The sequence below is a fragment of the Sapajus apella genome, unplaced genomic scaffold (assembly GCF_009761245.1).
Source record: "Sapajus apella isolate SASKATOON/1434 unplaced genomic scaffold, GSC_monkey_1.0 scaffold7, whole genome shotgun sequence".
Taxonomy (NCBI): Eukaryota; Metazoa; Chordata; class Mammalia; order Primates; family Cebidae; genus Sapajus; species Sapajus apella.
This window is the reverse complement of record NW_022436947.1, coordinates 19,748,220-19,771,320: the sequence shown is the minus strand read 5'-3', so window position 1 is coordinate 19,771,320 and position 23,101 is coordinate 19,748,220. Positions and strand designations below refer to the sequence as shown.

Below are 23,101 nucleotides of genomic sequence, written 5' to 3'. Positions count from 1 at the left end.
TAAATCATATATTGACCAAGTGACCAAATGTAAAGAAAGTTTGGATTTTTACTTTTGCTCTAGAGGTTGAACTCTTTCAATGTTGCTTCCAGTGTATTTAATGGGCACCAAAAAATAGCTGTAAAAGAGTAAACATCATTCCCGCCCTAGTTCTTAGTTGTGTTCCTAGTTCTTACAGTTTATTATTAGCATGTTAGCAGATCAAGGAAACAATTCTGATTCCCATCAGGTATAACAAAATAATCTGGTGAAAAATAGAGGTCATATTTGTCAATTCAGAAAAATGGGGACTTTTCTTTTTAGAGTTAAAAACCTCAAATTTAGCATGTAATAGCCTATTCTCTCAGTAAAAGCAAATAGCAAATTACCTGTTTTTTGATAATGAGAGCCTAATTACATCCTGTTTCATTCTATATAGGTAGATGAAAATGCTTGAATAGGTAAATTTTATGCTAGCCTTCAATTTATGGATTTAATATATTCTTAGTTGAACCAGATAAAATGCACAATGTCAATGAAATTACTTCAGTTTACAACCATTTATAAAGTAGAACTGTTTTCTTCATGCAAATCTGTGATAATATAGATATAAAATAATACATTTATAAAAATCAATACATAAAAAGACATAGCATATTTCTGTATAAATCTTGTAGTATTAAGATTTTCTGTCAATTAAAATTTATAAAGGATGTTTCTTATTCTTGATTAGTCATCTTAACAAAAGTCAGAGAAAAATTTATTTTTTCTAGAAAGAAGAATATTAAAGGGGATTTAATCTCAACCAGAGGCATAAAGTACAATTACTTTTATAAAACAATTTTAAAATAATTGAAATAGTGTCTTTCTGGAACAGAGATAAATAGGTCAAGTGAAAGGAACAGAACAGAAATTCCAGAGATAAAGCCAAATCTACATAAGAACACAGGCACTGTGTGTCATGGGGAAATTACAAATGGATTTTTAAAAATACATGAAAACAGCAAAATCACTGGAAAAGAAAATCTACTAAATATCTAATCGAGATGGAAAAATACTTCTCAAGTATAAAAGTAGATGAGACTCATAGAAAAATACACAGAATTGACTATATAGGCATTAGTCTAAACTTCTAAAATTCAAAAAGCAACCTAAACCAACAAAATTAAAAGAAAATATCTTTTCAAACTCTTAGAAATGAAACTTAAAAATATTAAGAATTGGTGGCATGGAACTTCTGCAAAAAACATTGGGAAAAAAATTTTAAAAATCCATTTTTAAAAACATGCAAATCCTTTAATTGATCATTTCCACTTTAAGATGGTATATTTGGCTAAGTACAAAAATTAGAACCAGCCTGAGTCCAGCAACAGGCAACCCATTAAACAGGCTATAAATCATGACATTTAAAAAACCAGACTAGGCAGACAAACAATTTTTTATAAAGAATATTTAATAATAAGGGGAAATATTCACCACATAAGTGAAGAGATGTGCTATAAATACTATCATTCTAAATATTTAAAATGAAAAAAAAAGAAGTGTGTTAAGTCATCTGGAATGGAAACTAGAACACCATCAATGGTTACTGCTGCACAGTGAGACAGATTGAAACTTGGCCTCTTCTTTTGCTTTCCAAATGTTTTCCAAATGTGTACAACATATACTATTTTAGGAAAAAGTTATAAAACTACTACTTATTAAACTTATTTAAAATTCAGCACACTTGTATCTTTGACAATTAACTCCATTTCTAGAAATTTACCCTAATGACATAATAATAAGGAAACTTTTAAATAAAGGTGAGTCCATCTAGTGAAGAATATTAATGCCAGGAAAAACAATTTGAGAACGTTAAGAACCAGAATATAAAAGAAAGTATAGAAAATGTTATATATGTTGTGATTCTAATTTCATGATAATATATGTGTGATACATATTCACACAGAAAAACAGGAAGAAAGCAAAGGAAAAAAAAATTGTTAGTTGTGTTTATCTGGTGATTTGATTACTTTGCTCAAAGTTACAGATTTTTTTTTTTAATGAAAATGTAATGCTTTTATAATTACAAATTATAGCTCCAGAAAGTTCTGTAAAGCTTTAAGTTTACATACTTGGTTGCTCCATCATCGTATGTTCCCATTAAAACTATTGTTCCATCTTGTATGGCTTTCAGGAACTCAATAAATGGTGCCACATCTGAAGAAAAATAAAGGGTTAAGAGTTTTAAAAAATGACTGAATAGCCATCATGATCATCTCTAAAAGTAATATTATAAAACATAAAGTATCTGTAAATCAATAATTTCTAACATAAAGTAATCCAAAAGATAGACAAATCTTATACAGAAAAACTGTTAAGTTTTGTCCCTTAATATAATTCCACTATCAACTTACGATTTCCCATTTCTGATTTAACCTGTGTCTTTTGTACCAATATTCCTGGGACTAAGTATGAAAAAAACATAGTAAGTTATGTAAAAGCATGACTTATGAAGTAAGAAATTTAAAGATCTCTCAGATGTGAATAATTGGGATCCTGAAAAACATTCTGGGATCCCAGCACTTTGGAAGTTCAAGGCTGGCGGATCTCCTGACTCCAGGACCTTGAAACAAGACTGGGCAATATTGTGAGACCTCATCTCTACAAAAAAAAATTTAAAATTAGCTGAGCTTGGTGGCACGTGCCTATAGTTCTAGCTACTCAGGAAGTTGAGGCAGGGAGACTGCTTTCAGGCCAGGAGGTGGAGGTTGCAGTGAGCTGAGATCATACCACTGCACTCCAGCTTGGATGACAGCAAGATCCTGTCTCAAAAAACCAAAAACCAAATGAAAAAAAAGCATAATATTGTTTGTAAGGGTACTTTACTGGAAAGGATATACAGCTTTTCTCCAATTCTCAAAGATATCTGTAATTTTTAGAAAATCTAAAAATATACATATACATGGATTTAAAGAATACTTAGGTATAACACTTGTTATAAACTGGAAGAAGGAATGTAGGTTAGGTGATCACTAAAAGCCAAACTAATTGTACAAAACATTATAGTCACTACTCATTTTATCTACTGCATCAAAATCCACAAGGATTTCAAAATAAATCACTTCAGTGACTATAAACTGTTGATGCCAGATACATGGGTCAGATTCTAGAAACCACTTAACATCTTGAACTCTTTACAATGTCAGGGTTCCTTACAGCTCCAAAGTCTAATTCTACTCCAAAACGGGGTTACTTCAAATGTACTCAAGTTTCTTTCCACAGCAAAGTTTCCAAGGACTTTCTGTAATTGATTATATTTTATAATAGCATTTTCAATTCAAGAAGATTTAACAAAGCAGCTAACAAATTACTTCAATTTAAATGCAAAGGTGGTAATAAACTGCAACAATTTCCTAACTAGAAGAATGTTTCTGGCAGTAATTAATCCACCTGTGACAAGAGGAGTAGGGAATATCAGAGCTTCTGGTCACATGACTTATTGCAGTAACAGTTCTGTAAGACTGTTTCTATTAATAAATTTTGGCAAGACCAATTTATGCCTTTAGAATCTAAAGTGGATGGTCACATTTTAAGTTTACAGAGCTTTGATGGCTATGGAATTTTGTCCTAATCTCATTTAAGAACAAAATAGTACATGGCATCTTATTGCAAGCTGAAGATATGTTAGAAAAGCTAAATTATCTGAGAACTCTTCATGTGAATTTCAGGAAGCCTAATCGCTGTTGGCTTCTAGGGAATATATAAATGGAATGGGGAGGTGCAGGGGAGATCGTCATATTGATATATCTCTCAAATTAAAGAATCAAAAGATTGTGTGGCCTTCCTTCAAACTTGAGGAAAAAACCCCATTCTTCTGGGCAGCGTTCTTCTTTGGGGTGCCAGTCCCTTGCCTCCGAGTGCTGTTGACTTCATCCCACTCCTTGTGGGACTTTCAAATATGGAAGGGGAAAACATCTGTGGATTGATTTACGTCCAATGAACAAGAAAGAAAATTCTATTTCTTCCTTCAAATATTCATCTAGCTAAAAACTTAGCCACAAGTCAAAGGGTAGAACCGGGATGAATAACAGGACTGCTTTTCTAAAACTGATAGTTTATCTTGTCTTTCTAATGCTCTTAATTATGATTTATTTTTGAGACTGAAAAATCACATGTCGAAAAAAAATCAATTCCCGTAAGTTAGAAATGCTTACATTGGTTATTCTGGTCTTCAAATTACTTATTTTTTTTTTTTTTTTAAATTTTAGACAGAAACCTAAAGGAGCCCAAAGCTTTTGAATTGATTATCCTGTAGAAAACAATTTTTTTAAAAAATCTCAATTTTGATATTACTGTCTTCAATTACACACCACAAAAATCTTTTCTAAGAACAAAGTATATATAACATGAATGATAACTTAAATACAACTGGACGATTAGTGAACAGAAAGTGAGGGAAACAAAATGAACTAACACAAATAGCATCATCATTCTCTCATTAATGGGCTGCATTGTACTGAGGTTGATTAAGTCAGTCCCAGCAAAAGAACACAAAGTCGTATGTTATTTACACTTACCTCCTCCCCACATGTCAAAATATTTGGTGTCTAATACTTCTCCTGTTTTTCCTAAAAGAGATTAAATTCATATCAAATTATGCAACTGAAATATATCACACACTGTGGAAGACCAATGATCTTATCCAATGATTGATGTGAATTCATTAGGATAGAAAAAATTATTTTAAGAATAATGTAAAATCTGAATATATTTTTAAAGGGTAATTTTTAAATAGAACTTTTTCACTAATCTTTTAAGCCAAAGGATGATAAACAAGTTCATTACTGACTGTAGACCATTCCAATTCAGTTAGATATATTTCATCCTTATTTGTTACCATATTCTCTTATTTTAAAATTACTCAAAAATAAACGTTTTACAAAAAAAACTCCTTGAATCAGATGCCATGTTCTATATTAAATCCATTTTTTAAATAAAATTTACATTAACTTGCCCTATAAAACGTATTTTCTGCTATTAATGAAATAGACAAATATATATCAAACCATTTACCTAAGGAAATGAAGAAAGCAGAAACATAAAAATTTACTTCTTGCTGTGAAAGTAGTAAAATATATTTTTTTACACTATGAAACTAGAGTGGTTTCTATATATTCCACAAGCATCCTACACAGCTTTATGTAATACTTATTGTACCAGAACAGAGAGGATCAATATGCAGTTAGGCCTCACTTTATGGTTTCAGGGTTTCGGCTTTGATTTTGAAGGAAAACTTGAGATGTTCAGGATTCAATGAACTTACTCATACTAATTAACCTACCAGAATGTGGCCAATAATGAAAAATTACAATAAATTCTTATTCTTTGTTCCTCCCCCTACACTATTTAATCATCCACCATCCTTTGTCATTTTACACCCCTTTAATCCTGTCAATCTGTTTTCTTGTTAGGATTCCAAAATTTGAAGCAAGATTTTAACAATGTGATGTCAGATTGCTTGTTTTCTGACAATCCTGTGGGAAGCTCTTGCACAGCAAGTTAGGATACTTTCAAGAACATGCTATGGATTCTTAGATACCAAGTCTCTACCTATAGATTTTTTGCAGGGCAAGGATGGGAGAGAGGGCTTTATCATCAAGAGCAGCACTTTCGAACCTGACCCCTTGATAGTGCATTCTACTTTGAAACACAAAAATACCCAGATTACATCCATAAGCTAAAATAATTGTTCATACCATTTGCCAAGGCAACATTGATCCCTCTTCCAACATTATTCTTAACACCACTCATTAAACTGAAGGGAGAGAAATTGAAATAAATTTAGAATTAAATATTGTACAATAACATATCAGAAAAATAAAGTCATGCAAAAAAAAAGGTTAGAGAAACATTATACATATTTTCAATTGTTCAGCACTGCAGAGGAAATTAAAAACATGTCTAAGTCAGAGAAGACAGTCTAATACTGAATAATTTTAAAGCAACATCCTTAAATAATAATTCACAAATAGAAATATATATTTTAAAATATTAGAGCTGAAATAATAGACCATTTTTGTACTGTTTTCCTTCAGATTATTCATAGACCATGGACATTAAGCACATGTTTTGCACCATTCTTAAGGTATCAAACAACAGATAATGTCTTTTCTGCTTTCTGCAACATCAGCGTGACATGAAAAGGACATGAGATACTATCCCCATCTTTTAAAATTTAAAAACAGAGTTGAGAAGCACTCTTTCATGAATGTTTTACCTAACTGTGAACATTCTCCTAGCAATTAGCACTGTAAAGTTCCCCTATACTAAGAGGGAATATTGTACTCATGAAATTACTGCAGGTTCATCCATGTCCCTACAAAGGACCCAAACTCATCGTTTTTGATGGCTGCATAATATTCCATGGTGTATATGTGCCACATTTTCCCTATCCAGTCTATCGTCGATGGCCATTTGGGTTGGTTCCAGGTCTTTGCTATTGTAAACAGTGCTGCAATGAACATTCGTGTGCACGTGTCCTTATAGTAGAACGATTTGTAATCCTTTGGATATATACCAGCAAACTGACAGAACAGCAGAAGATCAAACACCGCATGTTCTCACTCATAGGCGGGTGTTGAACAATGAGAACACATGGACACAGGGAGGGGAGCACTACACACTGGGGTCAGTTGGGGGGAAACAGGGGAGAGACGGTGCGGGGTGGGGAGCTGGGGAGGGATAGCAAGGGGAGAGATGCCAGATGTAGGTGATGGGGAGGAAGGCAGCAAATCACACTGCCACGTGTGTACCTATGCAACAATTTTGCATGTTCTTCATATGTACCCCAAAACCTAAAATGCAATAAAATAAATAAATGGGAAAAAAAAAATTACTGCATTGAATGAGTCACTTACATGGTGACTACCTGAGACAACTGACTTCCACAGGCAGCTCAGTGACCATGATATAAAGACAATGACACTGTATAATGGAAAGAACCAGTGACACATTTGTTGGTTATCAGTTCAGTCTGTTCAAATGTTCAAATTAGAATTATTAAACCAAAATTGTGAGTTCTTTTAACTCAAAACTTCAAGATGTAAGTAATACTCCCAATGGTGTGCTATTAAATATTTAACAACTGGTCTGTGTTTAGGAGAGAGAGGCAGTATGCATACACATGACTACACATGAACACATATATCCATATATTTATAGACATATATACACGTAGGCAAATAATTTATTATAAACTACTGATATAAAGGATGTGTAGCATACAATTTCATAAATAAAATCTATAATTTACTTTATTATAAATCCCATAGTCAATTCTCACAGAATGTTTTAGTTGATTTTTCAGACAACTCACAACTGCAGCTAAACTATGGTTGCAATTGATGAACGAGCTCAGTTCTAACAAATGTTGGATGATACTTTAATGTATGTTAATAAGTAAGATAAACAAATAATGAAGATTCATGTTGGAATTCCACTTGCCTGTCAATGATAACTGAATCAGATAATGAGTTTTCAAATATTGGAAAACTACTTTCTACATTTTTGGTGCTATCCACCATATAACAGATATAGATATGACATATATTTCAATTTAAACTGTATAATATTTTCTCCCTCACTTGATGTCTAGAACTTGAGTCTGCAAATGTTTTCTGTAAAGAGAGAAAGCACTAAAGAAGCCATAGCAAGATACACTCAAAACACTATAAATAAATCAATAGAAACAATTTTTTAAATGTTCATGTAACTCATAGAAAGGCAGGAAAAAAAACAGATAATAAAAAAGTAGACTTAAGCCCTCATATATCAATAATTATAATAAATGAGAACTGTTTAAACATATCAAATAAAGACAGAAATTGGCATAGTGAATTAAAACAGGAACTAACACCACATTGTCTACAAGAAACTCACTTTAAACATAATGATATAAATAGCAGAACGTGAAAGGGTAGACACATACCCCACACAAACATTAATCAAAAGGGAAATTACAACTCAATAATAAAGAAACAACCCAATTTATCAATGGGCAAAGGGTCTGAATAGACATTTCTCCAAAATACACAAATGGCCAATAAGCACACAAAAAGATCACTATTTATCAGAGAAATGCAAATGAGATTCCACTTCACACCTACTAGGCTGGTTATAATCAGTAAGTCAGATAATAACAAGTGTTGACAAGGATGTGGAGAAATTGGAACCCTCATGCTGGTGGAAATGCAAACAGATGCAGCCACTTTGGAAAACAATCTGGCAGTTCCTCAAATAATTATACAGAGTTAACATCTGAAACAAAATCCACTCCCTGGGAGTATAAAAAAATAAAAACATATGTCCACATAAAATGTGTACATAAATGTTTCTGTGTTATTCATTATAGCTAAAAAGTGGAAACAACTCAAATATCTACCAACTGATGAATGGGTAAAGAAAATGTGGTATATCCATACAATGGAATACTGTTAAGGCATAAAAGAAATAAAGTTCTGATACATGATATAACACGAAGGAAGCCTGAAAACACTATGGTAAGAAGCCAATCACAAAAGACCAAATATTATATACCATTTATATGAATTGTCCAAAATCGGCAAATCTCTAAAAAAAGAAAGTAAACTAATGGTTACTTAGGGTTTGGGGATGGGGAAGTAGGGCAGGATAAGAAAGGCACAGAAGGGTATTACCTGAAGGGTACGGAGTTTCTTTTTGGGGTATAAAAATGTTCTAAAATTGACTGTGGCACAGATTGCACATATCTGTGAATACAATAAACCACTGACAATGTAATATAAATGAGAGAAGTGGATGGCATGTGAATTATATCTCAAAGCTGTCTAAAAGTACTAGTCTGGGGCACATACATTTAAAAAGTTCTATGCTTTATTACTTGAACTATTGGCTCAGCTGCACCAAAGAAGAGGGAAGTTTCCGAATGCCTTTGCTCTGTTTCTTTTAGGAATATATTCCATAAGTAAACTTCATCATTAAGAAGCAACTGCTGTGATTAACAGGTTAAGTGCCACAGTGACTTTTCCAAGTAAAGATCATCTAGGAGTATGACGTTGCATTTTACAGACTGAAATCTATCATAAAGCAAAGAAATAAAGGTAACAAAGAAGCATGATGACATAGGCTTCCCACAAGAGGGCAGCAGTTTATCAATTTTTAAAAAACTGAAATTCAAACAAAATCTAACACACAAAACCCACTGAGGTTTAAAATGTATAAAGGTTAGTCACCTTACTAACACAAGCTGAAATCTTTTCTTTTATCCTTCATGAATATAAAGGTCCCCCTCCCCACACCTCTAGGCAAAATTCTAAAGGAAATGATTACATCATCTGTAGATAAATTCTGTTTTGAATAGCTACTCTATGTTAGCTACCACCTCTTAAGATGGTTAGTTTAAAGCAGTGCTTGGCAAACTATAGCTCCTGAGTCAAATGCCACCAACTGGTTTTTTAATTTGTTTTACTACTCATGAGCTTAGAATAGTTTTTACATTTTAAAATGGTTACATTTTAAATGATTATGTACCTACATAATAACTTTGATTTTACCACTTTGCTCTCATAGCTAAAAACATTATCTGATCCCTTGTTAAAAAAAAAAAAAAATCCCTCAAAACCATCTTAATTATTCTTGCAGCAAACATCACCATTACAATCAAACGTAAAGAACTATTCCTAATATCAAATTCATACAAATTGAAATCAAATGAATATACGCCTCAGATGAAAATTATAATTGGAGCAAAAGTTAGTTCTATGAGTGCTCTAATAAGAAAGAAAAAACCTGTAATCCCAGCACTTTGGGAGGTTGAGATGGGAGGGTTCACCTTGAACATTAGAGTTCAAGACCAGCCTGGGCAACACACTGAGACCCCATTTCTACAAAAATAGAAAAATTAGCTGGGTGTGGTGGTATGTGCCTGTAGTCCCAGCTACTTGGGAGGTGGAGGTGGGGAGATTGCTTCAAAGTTGCAGCAATCTATGACTGCATCACTGTACTCCAGCCTGGTGAGACCCTGTCTCTAGGTGAAACAAAACAAAGCAAAGCAAAAAACAAAAGAGGAGGAGGAAGGGGAAGGGGAAGGGAAAGGGAAAGGGAAAGGGGAAGGTGAGTGGGAAGGGGAAGGGAAGGGAAAGGGGAATGAAAGGTAAAGGGGAAGGGGAAGGGAAGGGGCAAGGGAAGGGAAATGGGAAGGGAAAGGGGAAGGGAGGAGAAAGGGGAAGGGAGGGGGAAGGGAGGAAAAAGGGAAAGGGAGGGGAAAGGGGAAGGGAAGGGAAAGAGGAAGGGAGGGGAAGGGAAAGGGTAAGGGAGAGGGAAGGGAGGGAGAAGGGAAGGGAAAGGGGAAGGGGAAAGAGAAAGAGAGAGAGAGAGAAAAAGCTGCAATTCCTGTCTCTCCTGACACCTGAGGCCTCTGCCTCTCAAAGTGCTAGGATTACAGGTGTGAGCTACTGTGGCACCTAATATATCTCCATAATAGATTTTGACTTGATCTACTTATGACCACCATCCTAAATCGTAATTATCATCTGTATGTATCAGTTTCTCAAACCCAGCCTCTCATTTTAAGGGCCTGGTAATTCTTGCGGAGGAGCTGACCTATGCACAGAAAGATGTTTATGTGAGCGATCGTGGCACCTAATACATCTCCATAATAGATTTTGATTTGATCGACTTATGACCACCATCCTAATCGTAATTATCATCTGTCTGTATCACAGTTTCTCAAACCCAGCCTCTCATTTTAAGGGCCTGATAATTCTTGTGGATGAGCTGATCTGTGCAATGAAATATGTTTAACAGTGTCTCTGGCCTCTACAAGTAATACCTCCACAGGTATGACAACCCAAAATTACACTGTCCCCTGGAGAGCAAAACTGCCCCCATTGAGACACACTGATCCAAGAATAGTAGTTTCCAAAACGAGTTACATGTACTCAGAGCAGGTGTTCTGAAAATATTAAATTATCTGCTTATGTACTGTTATTATCTACTTATATAATTTTAGTGAATGTACAAGCAGTAAAGTCTGTTACCAATAGGGAGGCAGTATCAAAGGGCTGTGGCAGCGACTGGCAACGGGCTTCAATTGTCCTTTCTATCTTCTTTCTTTACTTATTTTACATGACAGCCAGATAACTTTTTTCAATATAAATAAAATCATGACATGCCAGAATTTGAAATCCTTCCACAAGCTCTCAATATACTCAGAAAAAAAAGTCTCAACCCTTTACCTGCATGGCCTACAAGTTCCTATACAGCATAGCCCTAATTCACATATCTAGAGCTGCCCAATCTTAGGCCTGGGAGCAGGCTCTTTACTTCTGTCTAGGATGTCCTTCCCTTTCATCCTTCATTTCTCAGAATACACAGTCTTAGAAACTGTTCCATTATCCTCGATCTAAAGTTGGACACCTCCTCTCATCCACTTCCACCACTATTCATCACACACTGCTGCCCTGCAGGGCTGGTGTCACAATTTATAAGTACATATTTGCATTTACTTTTTAAACATCTTTCACCCCTACTAGACTGTAAGTTCTGTAACAAAAGGGACTATGCTCAAAAAATACTTACTGAACAGGTGAATAAATGATTATCAGAAAACTCAAGACTCTTTCTTTGGACTTCAAAACAAACAAACACCTTTTCATAAGCTTTCAACATAACAACAGACTACACTGGAAAATGCCTTGGACTATGCACTGGTCCCCGCAGTGTCTACACTGGGGATCCCTGGACAATTATTCAGCCCTTTTGTGGCAACTAGTTTTAAAAGCTGAGGCTTGGATATAAAATCCTGCTAAGTATTTAATCTCTCATGGTAATGGCAGAATGGTTCCTGAATAAGGATGGATAGGTGGCCTGCCACCATGTAAAGTTAAAAAAACTTAAATACAAATGCTACATGACATGTCCACCATGCTAGAAGCAAATTGTCTGGCTCTAAGCCCAGTGTGTATTTTACCAAGCTCCAACGTATGCACTGTTCTCTTTTTGACATTAGATCTTTAGCTGGCCAACTTAGGTTGATGGATAGAGAACAATTTCTAAGACAGTGATATGTACTCCGAGAACTGAAGGACAAGAAGGAAGACAGCCAGGTGAAGAGTAAGGAAAGACCATCTTAGACAGAAGAGCATGCTCCAAGCCTCCAGGATCAGGAAGGTCTGGAGAGAAGTGAATAAGGGTCAGGACACACAGGAACTTGTAGGCCATGTGGGTAAACAGTGGAACTTTTTTTCTGAGTGTGTTTTGTTGTTTACGGTTTTAATCTATGAATAAAAAACCTGCTAGTAAAAATAGTCTGATCTCGTCTTCTCTGAACTAAAATTTACATGCATCAAAAGTGCAGAATAGATATCCAAGATAATCTATGGGCTAGGTATTCTAACAGAAATTTGTTCCTGTTACTTAGAATCAAATTTGGGGTTTATTTAGCCAAACAAGGTAAAACGAGAAAATGAAAATGTTTTCAAAAATATACAAACTTCTAAATGCAAGTGCCTTATTACATGTCAGTAAAACAGGATTATTCTAATGAGAAATCAGAAGACAAATGGATTAACAATAGATCATCATTATAATAAAGGAAAATAAAGACAATGAGCACAGACCTTAAAGATCATCTAGCTCAGTCCCTTAATTTTACAAGAAAAGTGTTGTCCCATGAAGCTCAATAAACTTCTTATAGCTAACTACCTGAAAAGCAGCTAGGATAAAAATTTAAGAGCTTTTATATTAAAAAGAAGAGGCACACAAACAGCTCGGAAAAGCTGCCTAGGTTTCCTCTCTGCTATAAAACTCTCTCTTTGTTCTATATAATTAGTGACAAATGTATTTTTTTATATGAAGTTTAAATAAGCTCACATCTAGTTTTCTAGGCAATAGCATATTAAAAGCAACCAATTAAAAGCAGGGTTTGCAATTTAAGTGGCAGGAACTTGCAAACAACAGTTGACACTGAGGTAGGATATTAAAAATCCTAAAAACCATCCTTTAGAGAGTATCTCAACATAGGAAACCATTCACCTTAGTGGCAACCAGTTTGTGCTGTGATGGACCTGAGGTTATCACTGGATCGCATCATACTTCAACAAACAGCACTCAAATATTTTAAATGAAAGACGATGGTTTTTAAGAGAACGTGTTCATTGTCCAGGGCAATGTTGCAAATAGGATTTTTACCATGATGAAAATGCCCTCTCTGCTGTTTCATTTGGTGACCATGAGCCACATGTGGCCACTGAACCCCTGAAGTGTGGTAACGAATACCAAGGAATTGAACTTTTCATTTTAATTTAAGTGAATTCACTTTCTTCCTAATATTTAAGGATCAAAATTAAATAGCCAATGTGTTTTGTTGCTAGTAAATGGGACAGTACAGATCTAGAGAATTCACTCAGAGGAAATCTCTTATCTCTCTAAAGCTACGTAAGTGTTATGTTCTTAGTCATTCTCTAATAAAAAATTTAAGAACTTTAAGGTCCCTTGAATTCATGAAAAAAAAAGCTGTACAATAAAAATTGAAATCACTTTCCATTAATAAAGTATGCCTAATACATTTTCAAAATATCCATTAAACTCAGGTTCAATTGGCTGTCATTTAATAGCACACCTTACAATCTCAAGTCAACAAATACTTACACATTATCTTCCAGGCAGATTTTGGGTCCCACCACATTGGCTGCTCCACTTGCCATTTTAAAAGCAAAATGTTTCTCAGGGCAAGCTTTTGAGATCCCACACTTATATCTGGGAGGCTTTGTAGCTTTGGGGGAGAAAACATGTTTTTTTTTTTTAGAAAACAAGTTAATAGACTACCTCACTTTGTTTCAAATCTCAAACCACAAAGGGCATTATGTAAAACATCAAAATACACATATCTTAAAATACATGCTATTTTTTTTTCCCCCAGAGGGTTTCAAAGAACCTCCAAAAAACTTAAAAAAAAAAAAAAAAAAACAAAAACAAAAACAAAAACAAAAAAAACAGCAACAAAAAACCCCACAACAGACACCAGAAATTCCTATGAAACCAACTAATAATGGATGTAAATGGATCAAGTAATATGATCTTCATTAGTGTAAATGTATTTTATCTAACTATGAGTTAATTTTAGATTTCAGGATGTGGGAGGTTCTGAATGTTACTAGAAGTTCATATATGGACTTCTAGTCCATATATGCACAAAAAATCATCACCTCCAGGATCATTAAAAAAAAAAAGCCTAATGTTCCACTGACTACCTGCCCATGTAAAGTATTGCTCTAACTAGGAATTCTGCTCTTGCTCCTCACACCGATTTCTGTACTTATAATACTGGAGCTAAAAAAACACAAAATATCCGTCATGAATAACTACTAAAAGTATTTGGGCTGTCCAATCAAATAGCATCCTTATAACTTTAAAAAGCAATTAATCAGTTTTTGCTCACACTGAACTACTGACACTTTGTAAGCTCGCATATGCCTAAAATAAGGCAGAATAAATCATATATAAAACATTGAGATGAAATACTTACAACGTGCAGCTGGGTCCAATGCTGATCTTGCTGGAAAAAAAAAACAATTACTTTTGTTAGAAGGAATGAGCCTACTGGTAAGTAGCCACATTTAAAATATATTTAAAAATAAATGTTCAAATAATTACTCAGTATACAACAAATAAAACATGAATATCACTTCATAAGAAAAAGTGAGAAAGTAACATTACACTGTACAATTCATTATAAGCTATTAAGTAGAGAAATGAAGGGTAGTACTTTAATGCCAATGGAATGTTTTATTTTTTCCTTTCCATTCTGAATTTTAGTTACTATAAGTTTAAATTTAAATCAGGAATTACTCTACAAACTTACCTTTTAATGTTTATAAATCTAAATTTGGTGACTATGATGGCGTTTAAAAGTTGTTGCTGCTGTATGGTGGTGTATAAATATGCAAAGAAAGCCCTAGAGAATACACATGAACTTATCTTAGTGATGAGGTTAGGTGATTGCGAGTGCCAGGGATGGAGAAGGTCATTACTCAAAGATTTACAATTTATCAGTTCATGGAATCCATTAAGTCAAATCTTAACTTGAATGTGGTAGTTCTCAACCTGACCATCTATCGTAATTACAGTTAGGGCTTTTTAAAAGCAGTAACATCTGATCTTAGCCCAGGAGATTATAACTCAGATCATCAAAGTATCATGGGCAGCCATTTCCTGATTTGACTAGTAAGTATGCAGTGTGATAAATGTTAACCAGCTGTCTTGCTATAAATAGTCACACAGTTTTTAGTTCTGAACTATTTTAGATAATTGTGAATTTCCTGTAAGTCCAATACTCAAACTGGTAAGCTGAAAGTTAAAGCTAAAAGACTGTATTGAAATGTTTAAAAAGAGGAAACTGACCAAGTAAATAAAAGCTCATTAACTCAATAGAACACTCAGTAGAATATTATGCACCATTAAAACCATGAAGGTAACATAGTAACACGGAAACAGCTTAATGCCCAAAACAAAGCAGAAAACAAAACTTATCTACACTCAGTTTAGGGGAAAAAATAAACTTTACTGAGATATAATTTTGGGAAAATCAGTTTTTTAATCATCAGGCTTTTAAGTAAATAGTATCACCTCCATTTAATTTGTGTAAAAGTAAGGGGAGTAGATGGTTGAAGGTGAAGAAACTTCTGTGACAGACTTTTTTTTTCTAGAAAAAGCTCATTTTTTATCCAATACACATCAAAACCAAAAGGCCTATACTAAATCTTGGCACTTGGTGACCAAACAGATAAACTAACAGGCTGCTGTGCAAGTACAGAATACAAGAACAACATGCAAACACAAAAATCCCTCCTCTCCTACAACTTTCTTCCCCTCAAACTACACTGATAGCTTTAATCCTTAATTTCTTTCTGCATATACAATGTTCACTTCAAGGAACAATAATAAACATTTAGTTATTGCATTTCATCAATGAGTATCTTTCAATAAGTCAGGCTAATGAATCAGAAATATTTTGTACTTTATAATGATGTCTCAAATAATTTATGTATATGCTACATGTCGACGGTTTAAATCTGAAAGGGTAAAAATAAATCAGTTCAATAGAACATTAAGTATTTGCTGCATCAGTATACACAAAAATAATTTCAACTGTGTTTAGTACATTTACTAGTTAAGTATTCACACTGGAAACAAACACTACATTAAGCCACAATGCTGAGTAAGATGGGTGAATTGTATAAGTGTTGATATCCTGATTGTGATAAGGTATTATAGTTTTGTAAGATATTACCAATGACAGAAGCTGAGTTAAGTGTATGCAGCATCTCTCTGTATATTCAAATGCATTTGTAAAAAAAAAAATACAATTATCTCAAAATAAAGTTTTATAAAAATTGTTTTTAAAAACTCACAATTGATATTGGTAATTTCAACTACTAATTGTGGACAAAATTTTCATTCTTCCTTTCTAGAAATGTGTGTTTTATTTTTCTAAATTAATACTACATAATAAACATGAATCTACATAATTAATAGAAACTGTCAAGTAAGTTTAAAAAATGGAAAACTGTCACCAAAAGAGCTGTATTTATTTAACCTTATGGGTCCTTAAGACAGTAATTACAGCAAGAATTCTCCTGCTGGATTAAACTCACTATCCTTTCAGATACTAAGATGCTAAACGAATGACAAAGATAACCATACATCCATCTTTGCTAAAAATAGTCTGAAATGAGAATAAAACCACACAAATTAAATTTTGGCCAATTCAATAGATTGGCAACCAGTAAAGTTACAAAGTACTACACTTCAGTTTTGACATCAAAATAACCATCTGTCCTAATAATGTCTAAATCAAATAGCTAAAATGCATGCAAGAACACTATGCAGGTTCTTCAGATTAGGAAAAATCAAAAAAATAAAAAGGAGATTAAAGTAGCTGGACGTTTGTTCATAGTTGACTATGAGTGATTTTCCAACTAATACAGCTTTTTGTGAATCTCACTTTGGAAATATTCTTCCTTTCCATGTAGAAATCCTAATTCTCTGTTACCTACATTTTTTTCACTCAATCAGCATTTACTATCTGCAGCACCCAATGCTAGATGCTGAGTGAAGCACCAAAATATTGCCTTTAAGACTCATTCTTGGGTGAAGGGAGATAGACACAGGAAAAAAGAAAAAAAAGAAAAAAAGAAAAAAGTTATTTAATGTAAGGCTTATGATTAAAACCAGTGCCAAACTAAAATATAAGTACTATGAAATTAGAACAAACATTCAGAAAAAGAAGCAATACATTCTTAAAGAGGGAGATTCAAACACAATTTCTTCCAAAGAAGGGGAATTTATGCAAAGTTCTGAAAAGTGAGAAAGACGTGCAGGGTGAGGAACTAGGATGAGCAAAGGCTAGGGCTGAAAGGACAGGAGGGGATTTGAAGTTGCAGAAGGTTTGCAGAGTGGCACAAGTGTGTGACCCGTGCAGGAAGGAGAGGTGAAGAATAGCTGAGAAAGGCAGGCTGGGGGAATTTGGGTGCCACCCTAAGTAAGGAGTTAGGGCTTTATCCTCTAGTAATAGGAAGTACTAAAGATTGTTGAGTTTTAAGAAAATGGCTCTGAAAGTGGTGAGACAGGCAGATATCAGAGATGAGGAATGACATAGGAACATCACTATGTGTTTATAAAAACAGTCTAGAGATGAAGATCCAAAGTAGGGCAAAGATGGAGGACAAAGGATGGGGACAGACATGACTGTTACCACAGAGAGGAACCACCAGTTACATGTGTACAGTGACTATATCACACTATAGCTTCATCCAGCCTTCTCTTCACTCTTCTTTCTAAAAACATTGTGTCTTTTCCCATATAACTTCTATTTGTACCAATGGTCCCATTGCCTCCCTTCTCCCAAAAATCCTCCTTTCCTTGCTGGTTCAGTCTCTTCACATTCATTTGTCATTCACTGCACTTTCATCTAAGGCCTATAGACAAGTGAAAGCCTATTACTTTAAAAAAGAAAAATATGTGCAATGTGCTTTTCGGTCAAGCTACCGTCTCATAAGCTTCTTCTCTTACCGTCAACATGTCTTAGAAGAATTAGCTATGCACGCTGCTTCCAGAGCAACACAGAACAAGTCCTCTATGCCTTCGATGTGGTTTCTGCCCCATCATTCAACTGAAACCAACTGTACTCTCAAAGGCCAGAAGGCCAGCCACTAGGTAATAACATAAGTACACAGACCAGAACAACTAAAGTAAAATCTCACTATACTTTGCAATAACTACTTTATGCGGGAACCTGGATACTTCATTTTAGGATGTGTGCTGAAAAACAAACAAGTTTAGGAAGAAAATAACCAGTTTATCAAGAGGAATGGCTGAAAGGGAGGACTCCATTATTAGAAAAGATGAAAACTTGTACAGAAGGTCTGACAGACAATGACTACAATTTAACAGAGCGATGAGTGATGAAAAAGGGAGCTCCAGCAGGCAGAAACAAGATCAGTGAACTGAAATCACTTGAGAGTACAAAAGGAAGAATTCAGTGCAATACAGGTTAAGAATCCCTTATCCAAAATGCTTAGGACCAGAAATATTTTGGATGTGGATTCTTTCAGATTTTAGAATATGTGCATTACACTTACCAGTTAAGCATCTCTAATCCAGAAATCTGAAATCCAAAATGCTCCAATGAGCATGTTCTTTGAGCATCAGGTCGATGTTCAAAAGATTTCAGATTTTGAATTTTCTGATTAGGGATGTTCAACCTGTACAAGAAAGTACTTTTAAGTAGTCACTGTAAGAAAAGTCACCTGAAAAGGCTTATGCCAAAACTGAAGACTACGTATCAGAATTGTTTAAAGCCTTGGTACTCTGTATGCAGTCCACGGATAGGGATCTCAACATCATCTCGGAGCTGTCAGAAATGTAGAATCTCAGGTTCCACTCCAGACACTAAATCAGAAATGTGCATTTACCAAGATTCTCTGGAGATACTTTTGGCATTAACGTTTGAGAAGCACTGGAATAATGGAGTCTTCAGATTAGATGTGAAAGGGAGTGATATGGTTTGGCCGTGTCCCCACCAAATCTCGTCTTGAAATGTAGTCCCCATAATCCCTATGTGTTGTGGAAGGGACTGGTGGGAGGTAACTGAACCATGGGGGGAGTTAACCCCATGCTGTTCTCGTGATAGTGAGTTCTCACAAGATCTGGCGGTTTTATAAGGGACTTTCCCCCCACCCCGGCTTCACTCTGCATTTCTCCTTGCTGCCACCATGTGAAGAATAATACGTTTGCTACCCTTCTGCCATGACTATAAGTTTCCTGAGGCCTCCCCAGCCCTGCAGAACTGTTGGTCAATTAAATCTCTTTCCTTTATAAATTACGAAGTCTGGTGTATTTCTTCACAGCAGCATGAGAACAGAAACTGAATTAGGTCTTGGGGATTTTTCTTTTCAAACATGAATTTACGGAAGGCAAAACTCACTAGTCCAAAGATCTCAGTTATTTTAATTGACTTCTGCCTATTACATCAAAACATGGTTTCTAGGATTAATCACTTTTCATGCTTAATTATTTAATATTATAAACAATAATTTAGTCATAGCTTACTCAATGTAAGTACAAGGATCTATGAAGAATCTCATTGTTTCTCTAGATTCAAATAAAAATCTACAAAAACAGCTTCCAGAAGAGATTCTGAGTTACTGTCCGGTGGTGCCTAATGACGTTTCAGTCAACAATAGACCATATACAGAATGGCAGTCCCATCAGATTATAGCACTATGTGTTTACTACACCTTTTCCAAGTTTAGATACATAAATACTTACCATTGTGATCAACTGCCTACAGAATTCAGTAGAGTAACATGCTGTACAGGTTCATAGCCTAGGAGGAATAGGCTATACAATGTAGCCAAGGTGTGTGGTAGGCTATACCATCTAGATTTGTGTAAGTACATTCTATGATGTTCTCACTATGACATAAATCACCTAATGATGCATTTTTCAGAATGTATCCTCATCTTTAAGTGACGCATGACTGTGCTCTTATATAGCGCCTTGGTTAAATAACTGTTTTCCACTTCAATGTCAACATTAAATTTCATTCTTCACTCTCATAATGCTATACTTATAGAAAAGAAATGCATGCTTGGCAATTACTTGAGATTCAATAAGATATTCATATACAATCATCTACAATAGCACTATGTATAACTAGTTCCTATAAAAACATTTCAAATGTTGTTTTATGAACTTAAGGATTCTGTTAAAAAACTGGGTTAAGGTACCTTATAATGGTACATTTACAGTATGGCAACATTAAATGAGTGGGTTAGAAAAAAAAATGCCACAGAGGGAAAATAAGGGTAGGAAAGCAGGATGGATTGATTTCTTTTTTTTTTTTTCTTTAAGAGATGAGGTTTTATTCTGTCACCCGGGCTTGAGTGCAGTGTGGCATGATCATAGCTTACTGCAGCCTTGAACTCCTGGGCTCAAGTGATCCTCCTGTCTCAGCCTCGCAAGTAGCTGGAATTACAAAGTGCAAGCCATCACAGCCAGCTGCAAGATGGATTTCTATGGCTGGGATCTAAAATGGATTATTGTGATTCCTAATCATATGGTTAACTGAGAGCTCGATTCGGTTTCAAGTTTTCTAGCAGCTAACTCAAATATGAAAACTGTTTAAGCCTGGAGGTATTTTATGTTTTAGAAGTGCAGTTAGAATGCCATGATTAACGCCTCTAAAAATGTATAAAATAGACTCATTACATATGTTCCAAATGTTGAATAGAAAATTCATTCTTTATACTAAATTTATTCCAAGATGTCTTGCTATACACTTTAAAATATTCTAACAAATCACATTTATGGATATATAACAATTATATTTCATTTTCTAGATAAACTAAATAGCTGAGTGACTCAGTGCTGATAATTGATAAAATTTTAGGCCACATCAAATATAAGATTTCGGAAAGGAAAAAAAAGTAAAACTTACCAAATAGATTTCCTAAACTTGCATCCATTTTTATTTCAAATACTTGAGAAATAACATAAAATGTCAGTAAAAACACGGCCACAGCTACCACCAACTTTGCAGCACCTAAAAGACAGAAATATTTCAGCATAACTTCATAAGCCCATAGAACTTTTATTTTGCATTTCTATGAAAAAAGTATGTTTTAAATTAAGATTAATAAATTCCTACTTTGTATCTATTAGCTCTTAATTTTACTTGAGTTACACAAAAATTATACAAACAATTCAAGATAAAGAATTTTCCTGATCAAATAATTCTCAGATTATCTAGCTATCTAGACAAAGAACTGCTTGAACCATCTGCCTAGTTTTATATGCAAAAAATTATCTATTAGTTGCTGACTACATGTGGCCGGGCGCGGTGGCTCAAGCCTGTAATCCCAGCACTTTGGGAGGCCGAGGCGGGTGGATCACGAGGTCAAGAGATCGAGACCATCCTGGTCAACACGGTGAAACCCCGTCTCTACTAAAAATACAAAAACATTAGCTGGGCATGGTGGCGCGTGCCTGTAATCCCAGCTACGCAGGAAGCTGAGGCAGGAGAATTTCCTGAACCCAGGAGGCGGAGGCTGCGGTGAGCCGAGATCGCGCCATTGCACTCCAGCCTGGGTAACGAGAGCGAAACTCCGTTCCAAAAAAAAAAAAAAAAAAAAAGTTGCTGACTACTCAAAAGTGTCATGACTAATGGAACGCCACCACCAAGTTTGTTGAATGACACACTCCTTATCCTTTAAAAATATAAAGAGCAATACAATATAGGATGTTTCAAAAACAGTGGACCTTCTGGGGATGCTAAAGCTATGATGTCCACTAAGCAAGGAATTCTTGAGTGACATGTTAGATTTGTTGTCCTAACACTAACCACACATCTCCTGGAGCTACATAAGCCCTCCTAGTATGGTAATCAACAAAGCCTTCTTCTTCATACTGAATACCTTAGTACCTTAGGACAGGCCTTCTTCATTCCTGCAGGATATAATTTGGTATCTATCATATATGCTTCATAACATGGCTACATGCAAAGCTCCAAGCGGGCAGACTCTTCAATGAACTGAAGATGCTCAGAAAGCTACTGCTTCTCAGAGCCTACTCATTTCTATTTAGAAACACTCTACCGATGACTATGTGAAGAGTGGGGCAGGAATTATGTGGAAAATCTCTGTCCCTTCCTCCCAAATTTGCTGTGAACCTAAAACTGCTCTAAAAAAAAAAAAAATAAAGTCTTTAAAAAGCCAAAAGAAATACTATTAATGCAGAAATGAAAGATCGATGAGGAAGCCTAACTATAATACTAATCTACTAATCAATTCCTGCCTCCCTTCTCCATTTCCTACCTTGTCCCCTCCAAAACATGCTTCCTATTTTCAAGAGCAATTAGAATTTGGCTACATTTTTAGTGCATAAGACAGCAAAATTTCATTAGGCTTTGAACCCTTCTCCCCAGAATCTGGCAGAGTGCATTCTATATAGTAATACTATCAACAACTGTTTGCTAAGTAGATAAGTAGTAACAGGTGGCATAGTCCTTCTTGATCAATTAAGACTAAGACCAAGAGTTCGAAAATTACATGTCACATGATAGTCTTACCAAATTATTTTCTAGCAATCATAGGCACATGCAACCAGAGATAACTTTTCCCTGTCCCATAAAACAATCACATGAAAACTTCATTGTTCAAAACTGAATAATTAAAATATCAAGACAGTAACATGAACATTACAGACTAAATTCTATACCAAGCTGAATATGAGCCTACATTAAAAAAGCTATATACAGCAACATGGATGAAGCTGGAGGCCATTATACTAAGCAAACTAACAGAGGAACAGAAAACCAAATGCCACATATTCTCATTTATAAATGGAAGCTAAACACTGAGAAGGGATCACATAAACATAAAGAAGGGAACAACAGACTCTGGGACCTCCTTGAGGGTGGAAGGTGGGAAGAGGATGAGGATTAAAAAACTACCTATCAGGTACTATGCTTACTACCTGGGTGATGAAATAATCTATACAGCAAACCCCTGCAACACTCCATTTATTTTACCTAGATAACAAT

The 23,101-nt window shown here is 34.9% G+C and overlaps 1 protein-coding gene across 7 annotated transcripts in view; it reads right to left on the bottom strand.

The window, feature by feature from the left end:
- Positions 1–23,101, bottom strand: part of FAM3C (FAM3 metabolism regulating signaling molecule C) — a 48,210-nt gene that overhangs the window by 8,691 nt on the left and 16,418 nt on the right. For all 7 annotated transcript variants that reach the window (XM_032276164.1, XM_032276169.1, XM_032276167.1 and 4 more), the window contains exons 3-8: positions 20,999–21,103; positions 14,525–14,554; positions 13,648–13,771; positions 5,718–5,776; positions 4,539–4,589; positions 2,094–2,178 (exon numbers count right to left, since the gene is read on the bottom strand). In XM_032276164.1, the coding sequence (XP_032132055.1) occupies positions 2,094–2,178; positions 4,539–4,589; positions 5,718–5,776; positions 13,648–13,771; positions 14,525–14,554; positions 20,999–21,103 (454 nt within the window). The remainder of the gene's footprint in view (positions 1–2,093; positions 2,179–4,538; positions 4,590–5,717; positions 5,777–13,647; positions 13,772–14,524; positions 14,555–20,998; positions 21,104–23,101) is intronic.